At 37.8% G+C, this 18,004-nt stretch overlaps 1 protein-coding gene across 1 annotated transcript in view; it reads right to left on the bottom strand.

Moving 5' to 3' along the window:
• Positions 1-1,247: 1,247 nt before the first annotated feature.
• The window catches only part of LOC112044791 (facilitated trehalose transporter Tret1), a 33,534-nt gene continuing 16,777 nt past the window's right edge, over positions 1,248-18,004 (bottom strand). The window contains exons 3-9 of the mRNA XM_024080754.2: positions 17,196-17,410; positions 15,588-15,732; positions 12,772-12,904; positions 11,804-11,970; positions 6,558-6,753; positions 4,740-4,923; positions 1,248-2,654 (exon numbers count right to left, since the gene is read on the bottom strand). Of these exons, the coding sequence (XP_023936522.2) occupies positions 2,472-2,654; positions 4,740-4,923; positions 6,558-6,753; positions 11,804-11,970; positions 12,772-12,904; positions 15,588-15,732; positions 17,196-17,410 (1,223 nt within the window). The 3' untranslated portion in view covers positions 1,248-2,471. The remainder of the gene's footprint in view (positions 2,655-4,739; positions 4,924-6,557; positions 6,754-11,803; positions 11,971-12,771; positions 12,905-15,587; positions 15,733-17,195; positions 17,411-18,004) is intronic.

Below are 18,004 nucleotides of genomic sequence, written 5' to 3'. Positions count from 1 at the left end.
TATTACTGACTTCAATAATAAGCCCTTTGACGTAAATGATTACCTCTCACTGTTAGTATCACCGCACACGGGCCACAAGAAGCAAGAAGGGGCCACAAAAGTAGCTGAAACGCGCGACAGCCACTTGTGGCCGGTGGTCGACAAGCGCGGTTGGTGGCTGCTATTTTTTTGACGGCCTCCGTGGCGCAGTGGTATGCGCCGTGGATTTACAAAACGGAGGTCCTGGGTTCTTTCCCCGGCTGGGCAGATTGAGATTTTCTTAATTTGTCTAGGTCTCTCTGGTGGGAGGCTTCGGCCGTGGCTAGTTACCACCCCGGCAAAGACGTACCGCCAAGAATTTAGCGTTCCGGTACGATGCCGTGTAGAAACCGAAAGGGGTGTGGATTTTCATCCTCCTCCTAACAAGTTTGTCCGCTTCCATCTTAGACTGCATCATCACTTACCATCAGGTGAGATTGTAGTCAAGGGCTAACTTGTAAAAAATAAAAAAAAAATCAACCCATGAAGTATCATAATGGACTCGAACGAAGAAAGTTTAATTGCTCTGCTTTTGGTAAGAAATTATCGTCGTAGAAGACGAATCCGCAGTTATTGGATACTTCCAATTTTAACATATAGGGGTGCGGAATCGTGCGAGTGGTATGTGGCGGCATTTAGTGGCCGGTACGGACCACAAGAAGCGAGCATCGACGATTGTAGTGTGTGGCGGCCACCGGCGTCAACCGTGTGAGGCGAGTACATATAAAATGTATGAAAACTAGAGGATATATGCCGATAGCGGCGTTTTGTGGTTGTGGCTGGTGGCCCGTGTGCGGATGCCTTTAGTGGAATCAGGTAAAAACTACCTACATATTTATTTGTTATTTTTTAAATAGATAATTACAACATAACATCCATTACTACTAGTAATTTAACAAGAATATCCCACAGTAGTATTAATAATTGGATAGGTCTTCAAAAATATAGTGACTGTGAGAGCAGCAGATTTCAATTGTTTCTGCATTATTCGGGTTTAAAATGATAATTCAATCTTCAGAACCCTACACTGCGCGTGACCTGTCACGCACTTGGCCGGTTTTTTATTTTATCCTCCACATTATCTCCATCAACAACATCGTCAGGTTAGTGAACTACTACTAGGGCAGGTATCTCGTCTTACAAGATCTTATACGACTAGATTGGTTTTAGGCCTCGGTACATAGGAGTCCAAAGTTGAGACCATAAGGTTTACAATAAAAAAACAACAATTATATAAATGCAACATTTTACTTTACATCGAACATTATTCCCATGAGATATATCATTCTTAAAAATGCATTATAACTAAATTTACTCACAATATTTACAAGCAACGATACAACACTTTATCACAGATTTTACAATCACATTTCAACCACAGAATAGATAATAGATACCTAATTGTATTTTATTAAATAAATAAATTATAAATATTGATACATAAAAGTATTTTATTTATATATCTTATTTTACAAAATACTTTTTTTTATTATAGACTAGTACTTGCTAACTTTTGTTCAACCTACGACCGACTCTACTGGTTACGTTTAATTACCAATCATTAAGGTGCATACACATATGCGCAAGCGCACGAAACTTGCTTAACAAGTGGCATACACCTCAAACATCTACGGATGAATTAAATTGAAGCTTTTATCCACAGAGGTATAAAGCTTGCAAATGTTTGTAAACGTATCCATACTATGTTTGTAAGCTAAGATTGTGTCGATTTGAATGCACTTTTAGACTCTTGGTCCATCAGAGGGCCTAGTGGCAGTTTGATACTGTTACTATCGCGTCAACGTAAACGTGAATTTCTAATATAGTGGCACTACTGTTTTAATTCCATATAAATTAGCGTTTACGTTAACGCGATAGTAATAATATGAAAATATTGAAAACTCCCACTAGGCACTTAGATATGCTTTTTGTAAATACGCGTAACTTAGATGTCTTGAGTTAGTTTTCTCGTTAGGAATAAGAAAATATGATCAGTTTGCCTAGTGGGAGTTTTCAATATTTTCATACTGTTACTATCGCGTTCAAAATAATAAACTTTTAAACACTTAAAAGACTTTGACATTTTACGCGTAATGTCATTATCATCATACAAATTAATTACAAACCATTCAACTACCAAAAATAAACAAAATATAAACAATCAATTATTATAAAATAATTAAATGATGAAAAGTTTTTGCACATAATAGTATACATAACTCGTATAATATAGCTGACGCCTCGTGGTTTCACCCGTGTGGTTCCCGTTCCCGTAGGAATACGGGGATAATATATAGCCTATAGCCTTTCTCGATAAATGGGCTATCTAACACTGAAATAATTTTTCAAATCGGACCAGTAGTTCCTGAGATTAGCGCGTTCAAACAAACAAACAAACTCTTCAGCTTTATTTAATATTTGGCTATTATTTATTTAATATTTGGCTATTATTATCAAAATTTAGTTTTAATTGTTTGTAAGTCAACATTTTCCTTTTCCTTTTTGCCTCTGAAGTGTTGTTCGATTTCGGCGAGTGACTTTCCTTTCGTCTCGGGCACCACGAAGAGCACGAAAAAGAACGCCAATGCGCAGAAGCAAGAGTACATCCAAAACGTTCCCGCTGAAGTCAACACGTGCTGTAAACAAGAAACAATATTTTTAAACTAGCGGACGCCCGCGACTTTGTCCGTGAGAAACCTTACCCTATTCTAGCTCTTACTCTACTCTAGTTCTTAGCTACCTCTCCACTGATTTTCACCTAAATCGGTCCAGCGGTTCATATTAATATATTTCATTGGCCTAAGATCTTATGAAAAGATTTATGAAAAGAAATAGTCAAACAATAGTAGCGCAACTGGAAATAACGCTCGTTGCGTTGGGACGAATGATATAGGACTGGGTACTTTAGTACTCCGCCATTGGTTGACATTTTGTCTATTTATCGTCAGTGGCACTAACATGTTACCAACGAAATATTTTCACCCATACAAATTTCAACAAACGATGGCGCAACCAGAAATACCGCTAAAACTTTAACTAAGTGTAAAGCTTGTTTTTTTTATATTTTCATCGGCATAATATAAGAAATCGTCTCATCGGTTCCTATATAAATATGGCGAGTAGGTATTTAGCTTCGCAGTAACCCTTTACCGGACATCCTTAAAGTTTAAAGGTAAAGGTATGTCAGCGAAACACCTGAATTTAAAATAATGGAGTAAATTTAAGTAAAATTAGCAAACTTTCACGAATAATACTAAAAAGTCTCACTGTGCATATTGCAGTACAAAAGTACACATTAAAGTGTATTTATACGGGTGTTAGTGTTGCGAGTATTCATCTTCATTAATGTACGGTCTCTTGAGAACTGCAGTGTTTTAAATACTATGTAACATATAATATTCCGTCGCGCAATATCGGGCAAAGTGTTCCATATACTTGACGTAGCCCATAAACAGCGGGTTCAAAGTTATAATTGCCATTTCGTACAAGCGCGACCGTTTCTAGCACATTCAGTTACCGACATTCAACAAACTTCCAATTCTACAGTAATTTGATAGAGACGGCTGGACTTTCCGTTTGCATTTCGAATTTCGAAATACTAAAAATATTTTTGTACAACCTAACATATTAAAACGCAAGTGTCTACTAGTCTTTGCTCGAGTGAATTATTACACTTGTTATCGTAACCTAGACGACTTACAACATAATTTCAAACACAAAACGATGACTAAATTGACATACTAATGAGAGAGTTCAAAAAAATAAGTATAAAAACACCGCCCATTTAGGGTCTAACGCGTTATAGAAAAAACTGAAATTCCTTTATTTATAAATCATAATCCCCAAAAATAGTCGTTACAATTTACAGTTGATATTTTTTTAATGTGTGTTTTTTGTTGAAATTACATTTAGAATTTCGATGTTACCTGTTGTTTGTTGAATGTTTTTTTATTGAAAACGTGCATTTTACTCGTATAAAATCGGTATATGAGTAAAATGCACGTTTTCTATAAAAAAAAACTTTCAACAAACAACAGGTATACCTTGATATTTGATTATGCAACTGTCAATCAATATAAAGTTAAACCAGTCTAAATCTGATATTATTGTTTAATAAATAACACTAATTTAGACATTGAAATAGTTCTTTCTTCAAATTTGGACCCGGCAGTGTATGAAAAATTATCGGTTTATTTTTTCTTTGAACGAATACATCTTCCTGTTAGGTACATGTAATATTACAAAAAAAATTTTAAAAAATCTGTATACCAGAGAATTTTCTCAATTTCCTGTGTGTGTGAAGTCAATCCGCATTGGGCCAGCGTTGTGGACTATTACTAGCCTAACCCCTCTCATTCTAAGAGGATACTCGAGCGGAGAGCCGTGATAGCCCAGTGGATATGACCTCTACCTCTGATTCTGGAGGGTGTGGGTTCAAATCCGGTCCGGGGCATGCACCTCCAACTTTTCAGTTGTGTGCATTTTAAGAAATTAAATATCACGTGTCTCAAACGGTGAAGGAAAAACATCGTGAGGAAACTTGCATACCAGAGAATTTTCTCAATTCTCTGTGTGTGTGAAGTCTGCCAATCCGCATTGGGCCAGCGTGGTGGACTATTGGCCTAACCCCTCTCATTCTGAGACGAGTTAGCAGTGAGCCAAATATGGGTTGCTAATGATGATGATGATGAATATTAAAAAAAACATTTTTGTTTGCTCACCTCTAAAGCATGATAGGATTTAATAACGGTGAACATGGAAATCAAGTTGACGGCGCTGCCCATGGCGGAGAGCTGAGAGCGGTAGTGCGTGGGGAACAACTCGCCGAGCAGCAGGAACGGCAGCCCACCGAAACCCAACGAGAAACCCAGCATGAACACCACCAAGCTTGCAATGGGCAAATATCTGAAAACATAAAAACTAATTATTGCTAAAATCTTCCTGTGCCTCGAGATAAAGTTGTTAGCCAATAAGAATGAGTAGTAAAGAACACATTATAGTTGTTTGTTTAAGCGTTTGTACTTATAATTACTAAAGCCATCAGTCATTTTTATCATCATCATCATCATGTCAACCGATGGAGGTCCACTGCAGGACATAGGCCTTTTGTAGGGACTTCCAAACATCACGATCTGAGCCATCTGCATCCAGCGAATCCCTGCGACTCGCTTGATGTCGTCAGTCCACCGGGTGGGGAGTCGACCAACACTGCGCTTTCTAGTGCGGGGTCGCCATTCCAGCTCCTTGGGACCTCCACGGCCATCGAACAATGTGCCCCGCCCATTGCTACTTCAGCTTCGCGACACGTTAAGCTATGTCGGTGACTTTAGTTCTTCTGCGGATCTCCTCATTTCTGATTCGATCACGCAGAGATACTCCTAGCATCGCTCGTTCCATCGCCCGCTGTGTGACTGAGTTTTCTTATGAGGTCCATAGTTAGCGACCAAGTCTCGGAAACATAGGCCATCACTGGCAACACGCACTGTTCGAAGACAACTGAGAAATTTCAGTCAATTTAGAAAGAAACATTAAATTCATTTTACTTCCGCTAAGGATTATATCTGGGACGTAAGCCAACAGAACCTACCACAAATACGATCATACAGTCAGTCTTTAAAAGGTACATTTATTACCATATAATGAAACATCCAGTTCACACTGGACACGAAGCAATTTGCATCCGGTAAACATACGACAATGGAGTGGTAATCAATTTAACAACTTTAACAGTTCGGACGAATAATGTAAATATCGCCTTAGAAACACATTTTATGGTAAGATTGTTGTCAATTACATTTGTACCGTGAATGGCGAGTTAGAACCAATTTATTATGTTTTCCTTCGCAGTATAATTTACCCACAGTGCAGTGTGCGTTGTTGACCCGTCAACTATATAACTCAACACAACGGTTTTCATGTTTGAAGTTACTTCCAACTTGCAAGAAAACCGTAAAACATAAATTTCACTCGTCAATCGTAACAAGAAACAATAACATATCTTTTTTTTTATTTTGTTAACTTTTGAAATAAAATTCCTCTTACGCCCGACCCGATGTTTTTTTGTGTGTGTAAATTTTTTTTGTATATCAATTACAAATCATTATTAACTAGAACCATGAATTTATTCCGGATAAAAAGTAGCCTATTTGTTAATCCATTGTAAAATCGATCTCCATTCCAAATTTTAGCCAGTTGAGTCGTAAAGGGCAAACAAACTTAGATACACACACATACTTTCGCCTTCATAATAGGTATTCGTATTAGTGAGATCTTACCTCTAACCCACCTTTACTGAACAGTTGCACCGCGCCCACTGTTATTGTGGCAGTCAGTTACAGTGACCTACCCTAGCAGCGACGTATGCTCGAACTCGAAGTAGAAGGCGGCGCCCATGCCCACCATGGAGGCGCACATGGTGACGGCGGACAGCAGCAGCAGCGGCCGCCGCCCCGCGCGGTCCACCAGCAGCGTGCTCACGCCGTTGCTGAACAGTTGCACCGCGCCCACTGTTGTTGTGGCAGTCAGTTACAGTGACCTACCCTAGCAGCGACGTATGCTCGAACTCGAAGTAGAAGGCGGCGCCCATGCCCACCATGGAGGCGCACATGGTGACGGCGGACAGCAGCAGCAGCGGCCGCCGCCCCGCGCGGTCCACCAGCAGCGTGCTCACGCCGTTGCTGAACAGTTGCACCGCGCCCACTATTATTGTGGCTGTCATCGCGTTTAGTTTACTTCCTGGAAGCATAAATTCATAAAATTCGTTTATTTTTAATAATTATATTTTTTTATATTTGTCACATTTACACATCTTAGGACAGCGCTTAGCTGCAATCACGCCTGTTGCATGGTAAGCGAAGATGCAGTTTACGGTAAAACGCGCTTGAATAGGTGCCTATTCACTCTTGGCTTAGATAGTAGGTAGTAGGGTAAACAAAAGCTGGAAGGGCACTTGAAGTAGGTAACTCGAATATATCTAGTAGGTACATCAGGTTTCTAACAAACGACTCAACATAAAGGCAGAAACATTTCATGTTGATCTGGTCGTACAATTAGACAACCTTGGATATAAATTTCCGGTCATTTGCAAACATTTTAAAATGATTGCAATGTTGCTATTTTCTGATTTTCCTATAACATGCTAACAGCTAGCGTCGATCAGGTAGCTGCGAGCTGATGCCCGAGACTTCGATTAAGGTAGTTTCACTATACTATAAATAATAGCATATGTTATGTGCTATTCCATCAGAATCCGTCCGGTAGGTTTTGTATATAAGAGCAATAAATATACATACATTCATCCTTAAATAATCATCTTTACCATTTTATGGTTTTTAATAAAAAAAAAATCTTCTTTTTGGATTTCGAAATTGCCTCTTTTTAAACCTAAATAGCTCAAGGCTACCTATCATCATCATCATCATCATCATTATCAATCCATATTAGACTCACTGCTGAGCTCAAGTCTCCTCTCAGACTGAAGGGTTAAGCTACCTAAAATACATTGAAATCCAAAAGGTCCAATAGATCAATTTGTATTGCATAATGTCATTAGGTACTCACTCCTTGCACACGCTTCAAGAGCTTTCGTTAGTTTGAAAGGAACGGGAACATTCGTGATGTACAAAACATTTATAGTATGTACATTCGCTCATCGTATATTTGAGACGTAAGAAACGTGAGGTAAAATAAAGAGTTTCTTCGATTCGACATCGTTAAGACTTGGTATATAAACAAATGTATCACTCAGCGGCGTAACTGTACCATCTGAGGTGCGTGGCAATTTCATTGGATCATTCATGGAAAAATGGTCACATTTTATTACTTTTTATTACTGTTATAGTCTCAGGCCGGAGCCCTTTGGTTTGTAAGTCCGTGGCTTCTTGCTAGACCTGCCAGTTCGTAAACAATGTAGAAAACGGTAGGCTTCATGGTATCAACTGCTGGTATCGACAAATTTTTAATGGAGATATTTTACCCACGATTGCATTTATATACCTGTATTGCTCGGCATATTATGCTGAGTTGAATACTCCGCACCACGAAACAAGTCCTGTAGACGCAGCGCTAATGTCTTAATGTCATTTGTGTTATTGTCATTTGTATAAGGTAATTTGTAATTTTAGTTCAAGTTTTAGCCGCGCGATTTCTTTCGCGGCACGGAGTCTAATTTGTCTTTAATGTTACAGACAAATATACTGTCTTAAGTGTAGGACTGTCTGTAACACTTAAATTGAAATCAATTTATTTTTTTCTTCTTCTTTTTCAACATTTTATTTTCTTTATTCTTCTTAGTCCAATTTTGTGCCTTGTTTCCTACCATTGCACGAACAATTCGTTATTTAGTCTAGTGTATAGCCTAAGGTCTGAACGCAACTGTGTCATGCGCGTTTGTCCAGGGTATTGGTGTGCTCGAGGCTTTAAATCTCAGCAACAAGAGATCCTAACAACGTATCATTACGGTACATTTAGGTACTAATGATACCTTTACAACCGTGTACCGGGTAAGTACCTTATTGTTACACAACCTATAATAAATTATTTTAATGGTTGCAAGCAGTGAGAGTTCAAACATATAGAGTAAAAACACAATTGTTCCTGTAAATAGACACCTACTGTTCGTTTATACTAAAAGGGTAGCAACACTTAAAACTAATAAATTAAAAATGTAAAATATCATGTGTCAGTTGTCAGTGTCAGTGATAACCTTTGTAAACTTGACTTTTAATTTTTCACATTGAGGAATACACGTTTTTGTTTAAAAGATTTGCACAAGAATTTTATTTGGCCATTTGATTCCAAGTTCCAACATATTTAAACACCTACCAATAACTCAAATTCCCTATTCTCAAAATATTTTAGATTATCATAACTTATCTTGTCAAAATATTAATTGAATTTCTAAATTGGTTTGGTGCTTGATTATTATCGTACCTACCTAGCCGGATTATTGTCACCGCATTACCTACTATTTGATTGGTTTCCCGTACAATGCAGGTTCGGAACTCGGAAGTTAGATTTATGGATTGAATAAACTCCCATAAACTGAGAAAAGCACACCTCGAATGATTAACATTGAACAAAAAACCTGACAAGTATGAATCGAACTTTGCAACCGAGGGTTTATATAATTTAAAATATTAAATCTATATTTTTATAATTTATGTACAAATGTATAGATATAGATTTTTCACTATACTTGTAATTTAAGATCGTATTACTTGCCAAATCATGGTTCTATGTCAACGGAAAGTACATTTTTATACCCTTGTTAGTAAGTAAAAAATATACGATGTTTGCGACATAATGACCGTATCTTTATTTTTGTTAACTTTTTGGTTTTTTTTACAGCTTCAAGGGTTGGTCCCGAAATTAGTGGATAAAACTCAAATAGCAAATACACCACCTAATTATCTAAAACTAATTTGGATAGTTTTCCGAAAATCCCTAAGGTGATCAAGTTATATTTTTTGAATCAGTTTTTAATGCCATAGCTGCTGTAATTAAGATTTTTAAGATCTATTTTTAACAGACTTCAAAAGAAGGAGGAGGTTTCTCATTTCGAACATAATTACCAATGTCTGTCTTTCGGTATTCACGGACAAAAAGGTTTCCGTTTTTTTTTCTTGCGAATATTATTTTACTACTACCACTTTTGAGGTTTGTTCGGAACCCTAAAAATATAACAAAAATACAAGAAGGTATTTACTGCAAACTCTAAAGGAGAGAAACGTCTCAATGGGTCCATTTATTTGTACTTCACGTGTTACATTGATAACAATTGTGTTTTCTGTGAATTGGCATAATTTATAGCTCACTTAACAAGTAAATTTTATTAATGTTGGCACTGAGACGCTAACAGTAAATAGGTGTTTGTACTGTAACATGTAATGGCCAAATTACTTTTTCTGATCTACTACGTGCAGAGTTTGCTGTAGGACATTAAATAATAATGAAAATGGGAAAGGGTGTAGAAATTATTCATAAATGAAAACATATAAGTTTACACATGACGTGAACATACGAGTATACTATATTAAATGCAAAATTGTAATTTGTATCTCGGATCTACACCCTATCTATTAAAATAAAGACGTATATAATAAAGACATACAGTTTATGATGTTGTAAGCAGGGTTGCCACTTGCCAACTGTATCACACTAATATTATTAAGGCGAAAGTTTGTGTGTAAGTATGTTTGTTCCTCTTTTACGCTGCGGCTACTGAAGCGATTTGACTGAAATTTGGAACGGAAATAGATTTTACTCTGGATTACACATGGTTACTTTTCATCCCGGAAAAATCCATGATTCCCGCGGGATTTGTGAAAAACTGAAATCCACGTGGACGAAGTCGCGGGCGTCCGCTATTTATAATATACAGGGTGCTTGGAAGTATTTCCCATAACTTCAAGGTGTTGACACTACACTCCACTTATAGGAGCCGAACTGTATAACAAATTTTTTTTAACTAAAAAAATTGTCTATATTTTTCATATATTTTATCCCCTTAATCTCGCGGAAACGGGAATACGCGCGTAAAACCGCGTGGTGTCGGCTAGTTGTATTATAAATTAGCTGGTGGGAGGCTTCAGCCGTGGCTAGTTACCACCCTACCGACAAAGACGTACCAAGCGATTCAGCTTTCCGGTAAGTACGATGTCCTGTAGAAACCGAAAGGTGTGTGGATTTTCATCCTCCTCCTAACAAGCTAGCCCGCTTCCATCTTAGATTGCATCATCACTTACCAGGTGAGATTGTAGTCAAGGGCTAAAGAATAAAAAAAAATGCCTTAAACAATAATCTATACTCCATAGTCACTATAGAGTACAGTGTAAAAGACGTAAGGAAAAAATCTAAATTTCTATAAACTATAATGTCGACATAGGACTTTCTATATATCTTTGTTAGACTTCACAAGAGAATCTCCGTTATATTAAAGGAAAATACTTGAACAAAGAAAGTAAGTCTTAAGTCTACCTTTGTATTTTTAAATGTGATATAAAACCATAAAAGAAACAAACAAAAGCAGTACAATCGTTCCGTGAATACTAACATCAGACTATACAATGTTCAGGCGCTCGCAGCTTCGTCCGCGTATATTTTTTTCGAGTAAAATACTTTTTTATTTCCATATATAGATAATAGGATCCTTTAAATTTACGCTGCCTAACAAACAACTGAGCTCAAGTCATTACCCTCTTATTTATACCAACTAGATACAATAACATAATAGGGATGATGACAGTTTTTTAAATTGTATATAAATTAAGAGTATACTAATACCAAAGTAATTTTGTAAAAGTAACAGGGTATCTGCGATCATTACTTTCGGAGCTACAGAGATTTAAAGGGTCAGATTTGCGGCGCTGCCGCGGATCCCTTAAAAACGCTCCATACAAAATGGCACGATTTAGTGACGTCGTTGGCTCGCTGATCGTTAGGTTTGTATGGGCGTTCAAACAAAATTCCTAATATCTTTGTTATTTGTGTGTTTATGTTTATAGTTCATTTATTGAAAAATGACACATTAAATGTAAGGAAGCTAAAACTGTATGAATTTTCATCTAATTATGATAAAAAAAATTTAATAGATTTTGAAATTTTATAATCTGATTTATTTTGCAAATATCCAGACAATCTTTGCTTTTTATGTATAAATCAATTAACATTGATCTTATTTACCCGAATGTATAATAAAAATCAATATATTCAAACCTAGTCATCATCCCCATTAATGTTAATACCACCTGTAATGGAGGAACTTCTTGTAACATAAGGTAATTACCAGCGTTTTGAAAGATCTCCACAGTGAAGAAGATGACGGCGTCGATACCACTGAACTGCTGAAAGAAGAGCAGCGCAAAACCAACGATTAGCGGCTTAATGACCGCCGAAGAGAAGAAAACTTCGCGGGTGAACAAACTCTTCGGCTCCTCTACTTTTTCATTATATCTGAAACATACAATATACTACAGTAAACATGAGGCATCGAGACGTCAGACATGTCTTGGATTAGCTTCTAAGCTATTTAAGCAATTCCTAGGGAGGCACCAGAGGCGATCGAGAATAACACATCCACACGAAAGTTAAGGCAATTTCGAAATCCGCGCATTTTAAATAGACGTTGATTGATACATATTCTACCTACGGTAAGTACGTATTGTTTTTTTTTTATTAATTCGTTGCAGTTCACTTATGGTTTGGGTCCTGGGTTCGATCCCCGGCTGGGCCGATTGAGGTTTTCTTAATTAGTCCAGGTCTAGCTGGTGGGAGGCTTCGGCCGTGGCTAGTTACCACCCTGCCGGCAAAGACGTACCGCCAAGCGATTTAGCGTTCCGGTACCATGCCGTGTAGAAACCGGAAGGGGTGTGGATTTTCATCCTACTCCTAACAAGTTAGCCCGCTTCCATCTTAGATTGCATCGTCACTTACCATCAGGATTGTAGTCAAGGGCTAACTTGTAAAGAATAAAAAAAAAATAAGGTGGCCCACAGGGCAAGATTGCGGCATCAAGTAACTTGATTGAAGATTGCGGCACTATATATGTATAAAGTCATCATCATTATCAGACTAATTTCTAAGTTTCTACAAGGCCAGTCCTCCCTCCTTATAGGAAATGGTATATAGAACTTAGACCCACCACGCTGCTCCAATGAAAGTTGACAGCGTGGTCAGTACTGGGCAAAAGGCCTATGTCCTGCAGTGGACGTCTATCGGCTGATATGATGCTGATGGTGAGGTATTATAACTTACTCGTTCTCTTTGACTGTAGCTATAGCATGCTGCGAGAGATGCAGCCAGTTGACCGCAGCCGTGCTGTCCAGTCCTCTCGCGTTCAGCCACACCGGAGACTCTGGCAGTGGAAGAAGTACCACAAACATCGCCGCTGAAACAGAGATTGTCTGGTTAAGATGCTTGTTCCTTTATAATGTCGCAGCCAGACACTGAGCCAGGCAGGGCAACAATTTTTGGAACGAAGTTCCTTATCGCGCGTTGTGAAAGGGGGCTTAACGAAAAAAATTAAGACCAAAAACTTGTAACGACACTTTTTGTTCTAGTTGTAAGCCGTGACCTGAAGACAGCTGGTGAGCTCCAGATCCCTCCTGTTCCAAGTCTCCCAGACATGGGTGGTTTGGGAGACTTGGAACAGGACTTGGAACTCCAAAAGACCCCCGACCCCAAAAGGCCTCCCAACCCCAAAAGACCCCTTACCCCAAAAGTTGTTTTTTTATAGAATATCAGCCATACCTTTTAAATATGACTTGTGTTCCCATCCTTTCCAACTAGTCGGGAAAGAAGAAGAAGAAATACTCTATTGCACACAAAAACAATTTAATAAAAACACTAAAAATTAATTCGCATACAAAGGCGGCCTTATAAGCAATCTCTACCAGGCAACCCCCGACGACTGACAGACTGTATTAGAAGTGGTACGACAATCGTTCAACGGGGTGGGGATCGAACCGCCATCCCTCGGTAATGAGTCCGACCGCTTTTACGGTTGAACTATTGAGGCTCTATAGAACATCGCGGCAATGTGAAGAACAGCACGTAATATGATCAGTAGAACTTCCTCGCTGGTCCAGTGGTTAGCCTATGTGGTTTCGAGGTCCTGGGTGCTAGCAGATACTGAGTTCTGAGTTTCGAGACTCTTATATCACATAGTGACAGTATTTATTATCAAGGCGATAAAATGTGATCTACGTGTAACAATGACAAAGTCTACAATCACAAAGCGGATACGAGCAAATCTCTGTTCCTCTGCATTTACCATTTACGAAAGTCATATCTATGAGTGGGATCTTGAGATAAAAAAAATGTTATTATAAGCCTTGAACACACTGATGAGTTAACAATTGCATTTAATAATGATGACATTTTTTAAATTGCTTAGAATATATTAATTGTAATATATTCTAATAATAAAGCGATTTCGTAAACTAAATCTAACTGTATCTGCGATCCAACTACTTCCGGAGATACAGGGACATCATAGCGGAGCAGCTGAATCGCTTCGAAATGCCCCCATACTAAATACGGTCAAATAGTGACATCACGCTCATGCCAGATCTAATGAAAAATGTCTCAATAAATGTAAAGAAGCTATAAAAATGTATGATTTTTTATTTAGTTAGGATAAAAGGTTTTTGATTGATACCTATTGAAATTTGAGAACCTTATTAATTTTTGTTTTTTTTATGTACCTATCAAATAGTTAATATTGACCATGATATTCCGAATATTTCATAAAAATCATTATTTCCTATGTTTTTGTTAATGTGGTGTGAAAATGAAGTATATATAAATAAATTCATTAATTAACATCACGAAACAACGAAAACGTGAGTACATTATGAGCGTGTCTGGTTCAGTGACCGAAGTCTTAGTTTATCATCTGCAGGATGCGTCAATCATTGATATTAGATACCGACCTATGTGACATATTGTTGAAGAATTTTCATTGAAAATTGCAATTTCTAGCTATATAGGTACGAGTAGATGCGACTAAAGTGTTTTTCAGATAGCCTGATAGATATGGGGTCGCCTGTATGACGTTCATAATACGTACTATTATCGTGAATCGCGGCAAACTTTCAAGAGTGAAAAGAACTGTCACCCGCACCATCCTACACGAAACGAACTGTACATTCACATGCGTCAAGATGGTCGAAATATAGGAATAAGTATTCATTCAGGATACTTTTATAAGAAGTTGAAAATTTACGAATTTGCGAATCTTTTACAAAAAGTAAATAGAAAAAAGAAGTGTAAGAACAATTTTTGTGCATAATAGCATGACTAACGAGTTTTGTATTAGCTATCATAAAACTATAAGTGACGGTTTCGCAAAAATATCCAATAAAACCATTTTTGTTAGCTTAGAAATTTGAACTTGCATATTTTATTTTCGGCTAAATTTTATGTATAAGCTGATTAAACCGTTTGCCGCAGATAGCTTTCTTGCGATTGAGTACTGGAGTAACTGTTAAGCTAAACTGGATCCGCTAGCTTATTTAGATAGAAGTATATATATAGTAGATCCAAGCTTCGACTTATGAGGTGACTTGACTTTCCAATCTTTGTCTACGGTGCGGAAACGTAGTCCTTGCGTCTACAAGGCCGTCGCAAGATCGATGCCCTGAAGATGTGGTGTTGGAGACGTTTGTTGAGGATTCCTTGGACAGCATTCAGAACCAACATTTCCATTCTCAATGAACCAAAGATAAAAGAAAAACTTTTGTCGGCTGTGCTTTTACGGGTCTTAAAGTTCTTTGGCCACATCTCCAGAAATCATGATCCAATGGAGCGGTTGGTAGTGCAAGGGCAAGTCCAAGGCAAAAGATCCAGAGGCCGATCTCCAACCCGCTGGACGGAATTAGTTAAGGCTGCTACATAGTCATCTTTGGTGGAGTGTACTCAAAATGCAGCCAATCGCCAAAAGTGAAGGAGCATTGCACGGAAGGCGTCGCTGCGAAGAACCACGACCACTCTGCCAAGAGTGTACGATTAAGAAGAAGAATATATAGTAGATAGTATAGAAAAGCATGCAGTATCAAAAAATGGATTACCGCAAAATATAGCAGACAAGAAGGCAAGATATCTCCAGTAGAGCCAGCTGCCAGCCACGTAAGAGATGAGGATGCCCAGTGACATGGACAGAGTGGGCAGCGAACCCAGACGCCCACGGATCTCGGGGTCACAGCACTCGCTCACCTGGGCAAATATAACTGTTGTTAGCATCAGAAGCGGAGGGCAAAACACGAAAAGGCTTGTTGACATTACATGAAAATTTTAATTTTCCAATATGTTTTTGACAATACGAGCCAATACGCTTGTCGGCCATGATGGTCTATAATTCAACTGTTTTATGTATTTACTTTAGTCAACAATTAATTTGACGTTTAGTAACGAGTTAGTTAACGTTAACGTTAAAGTTAACGAGACTTATAAATAAAGTTTTTATTTATATTGTATGCGGCTAACGGCTGGAATTTTAAGTTAAACAATAATTATAAAGACATCTCTGTATGATATTCACATCTGTTGGACATTTAACCTACGTAATACTTAAATGATGTTGTAATGAATAATTATATATTTACACTGTGATACAACCGGTTCATTGTATTATAAATACAATATTAAGTATTGTTGGTATATCTTAGAGAACCTAACCTTTAACCTAATGTTCTTAGGAGATCTACTATAAAATTATGTATTATATGTAAGTCTAAGTCTCCAGATATAATAAAACATTAAAAACTAGCATTGCTACACGCGGTTTTAAAGCGCGTTGGGGCGTAGTTCCCGTTGCCGTGGGAATATACCTTAAGCCTTAAGCCTTAAGGATAAATTTTACCTGGTGAAGCTGTAGATTTATATTGGTAAAAGATTTTTTTTAATCAGTAATGTAGTTAATTCAGTTGTTACCTATGTGGCTTAGGGTCGTTTGGGTCGTCTTGGATTCGAATATAGATCGTGAGAATCGTAATAGCTTAGTGGCTTTCAGTATCCCAGTGGCTCTTTGTAACCCAGTATCTTTTGGTTATGTACATTTTAAGGAATTGAATATCACGTGTCTCAAACGGTGAAGGAAAAATATAGTGAGGAAACCTGAGAATTTTCCTTAGAATCTTCGCGTATGAAGCCTGACAATCTGCATTGCGCCACCGTGGCGGAATATAAGCCTAACCCATCTCATTCTGAGAAAAGACTCGTGCTCAACAGTGAGCCGAATATGGATTGTTAGTGATAAATCATCGTTAAAAAGTCAATCATGATTACCCTAAGTCCACCAACCTGTATTGAAGCAATATTGGTCTAAGCTCCATATCTCCTTTATAGAGGCCTGACACTTTAGGGGGCCGTTAAAATAGGCTGACTAATATTAAACTAGAGAACGCCCGCGACTTCGTCCGCATAGAATTCAGTTTTTCACAAATCCCGCGGGAACCATGGATATTACTGGGATAAAATGCAAAAATATATGTGTTAATGCAGAGTAAAATCCATTCCAAATTTCAGCCAAATCACTTCAGTGTAGCCGCAGCGTAAAAGAGGAACAAACACACACACAAAAACTTTCGCCAATATAATATTAGTGTGATATTTAATTCTAAACACATTAATCACTCATTACCCATATTCATATAAGTACAATTTCACTAGAAACTTACATATACTTGCGCTGGCGCCAAGACGAACCCTACACAAAGGCCAGACATTATCCTCCCCAGCAAGATGAGAGCGAAGTTGGGTGCGAAGCCCAGTATAAGCCAACTGGTGGCCCATAGCGGGGCTGTCATCTGGAGCGTGCGCTTCCTGCCTGTTCGCTGCATCAATGGCCCGGAGCACACGCTGCCTAGAAACGCGCCCAGCGGTGGGATTGCACCTGTAAACACATAAGGCACATGAGCCTCACAAAGCCTGTTGTAGTTTACAGATATTTTAAAAGCCTCTTTCCTTCCTCGTAGCTCAAGGGTATAGAAGCGGGAATCATCACCGAGCAACCATATTTTATACTATTGACAATAACGCGTCGAAACTGAGGTTATTTAAACAAATAATACCGATTTATTGTATAACCTCCATGCAATGATAATTATATTATTGCCTCCATATACCTCCACATAGTATGTTGAGATTAGGCCTGGTTCTGTTAAGTGAGCAACGATATTTTATGAAATAGGGCGTATCAAAACTAGGCGGACAATGGGGATGATGACTAGGTATGAATATATTGATTTTTATGATACATTCGGGTAAATAAGGTCAATGTTAACTAATTAATATATAAAAAGCAAAGATTGACTGGATATTTGCAAAATAAATGAGATTTTAAAATTTCAAAATCTGTTAAAAATCTTTTGTCGTAATTAGATGAAAATTCATACAGTTTTAGCTTCCTTACATTAAATGTGACATTTTTTAATATATGAACTATAAGCATAAACGCACAAATAACAAAGATATTAGTAATTTTGTT

This window comes from Bicyclus anynana, chromosome 9, assembly GCF_947172395.1.
Source record: "Bicyclus anynana chromosome 9, ilBicAnyn1.1, whole genome shotgun sequence".
Classification (NCBI taxonomy): domain Eukaryota; kingdom Metazoa; phylum Arthropoda; class Insecta; order Lepidoptera; family Nymphalidae; genus Bicyclus; species Bicyclus anynana.
This window is presented reverse-complemented; position numbering and strand designations above follow the sequence as displayed.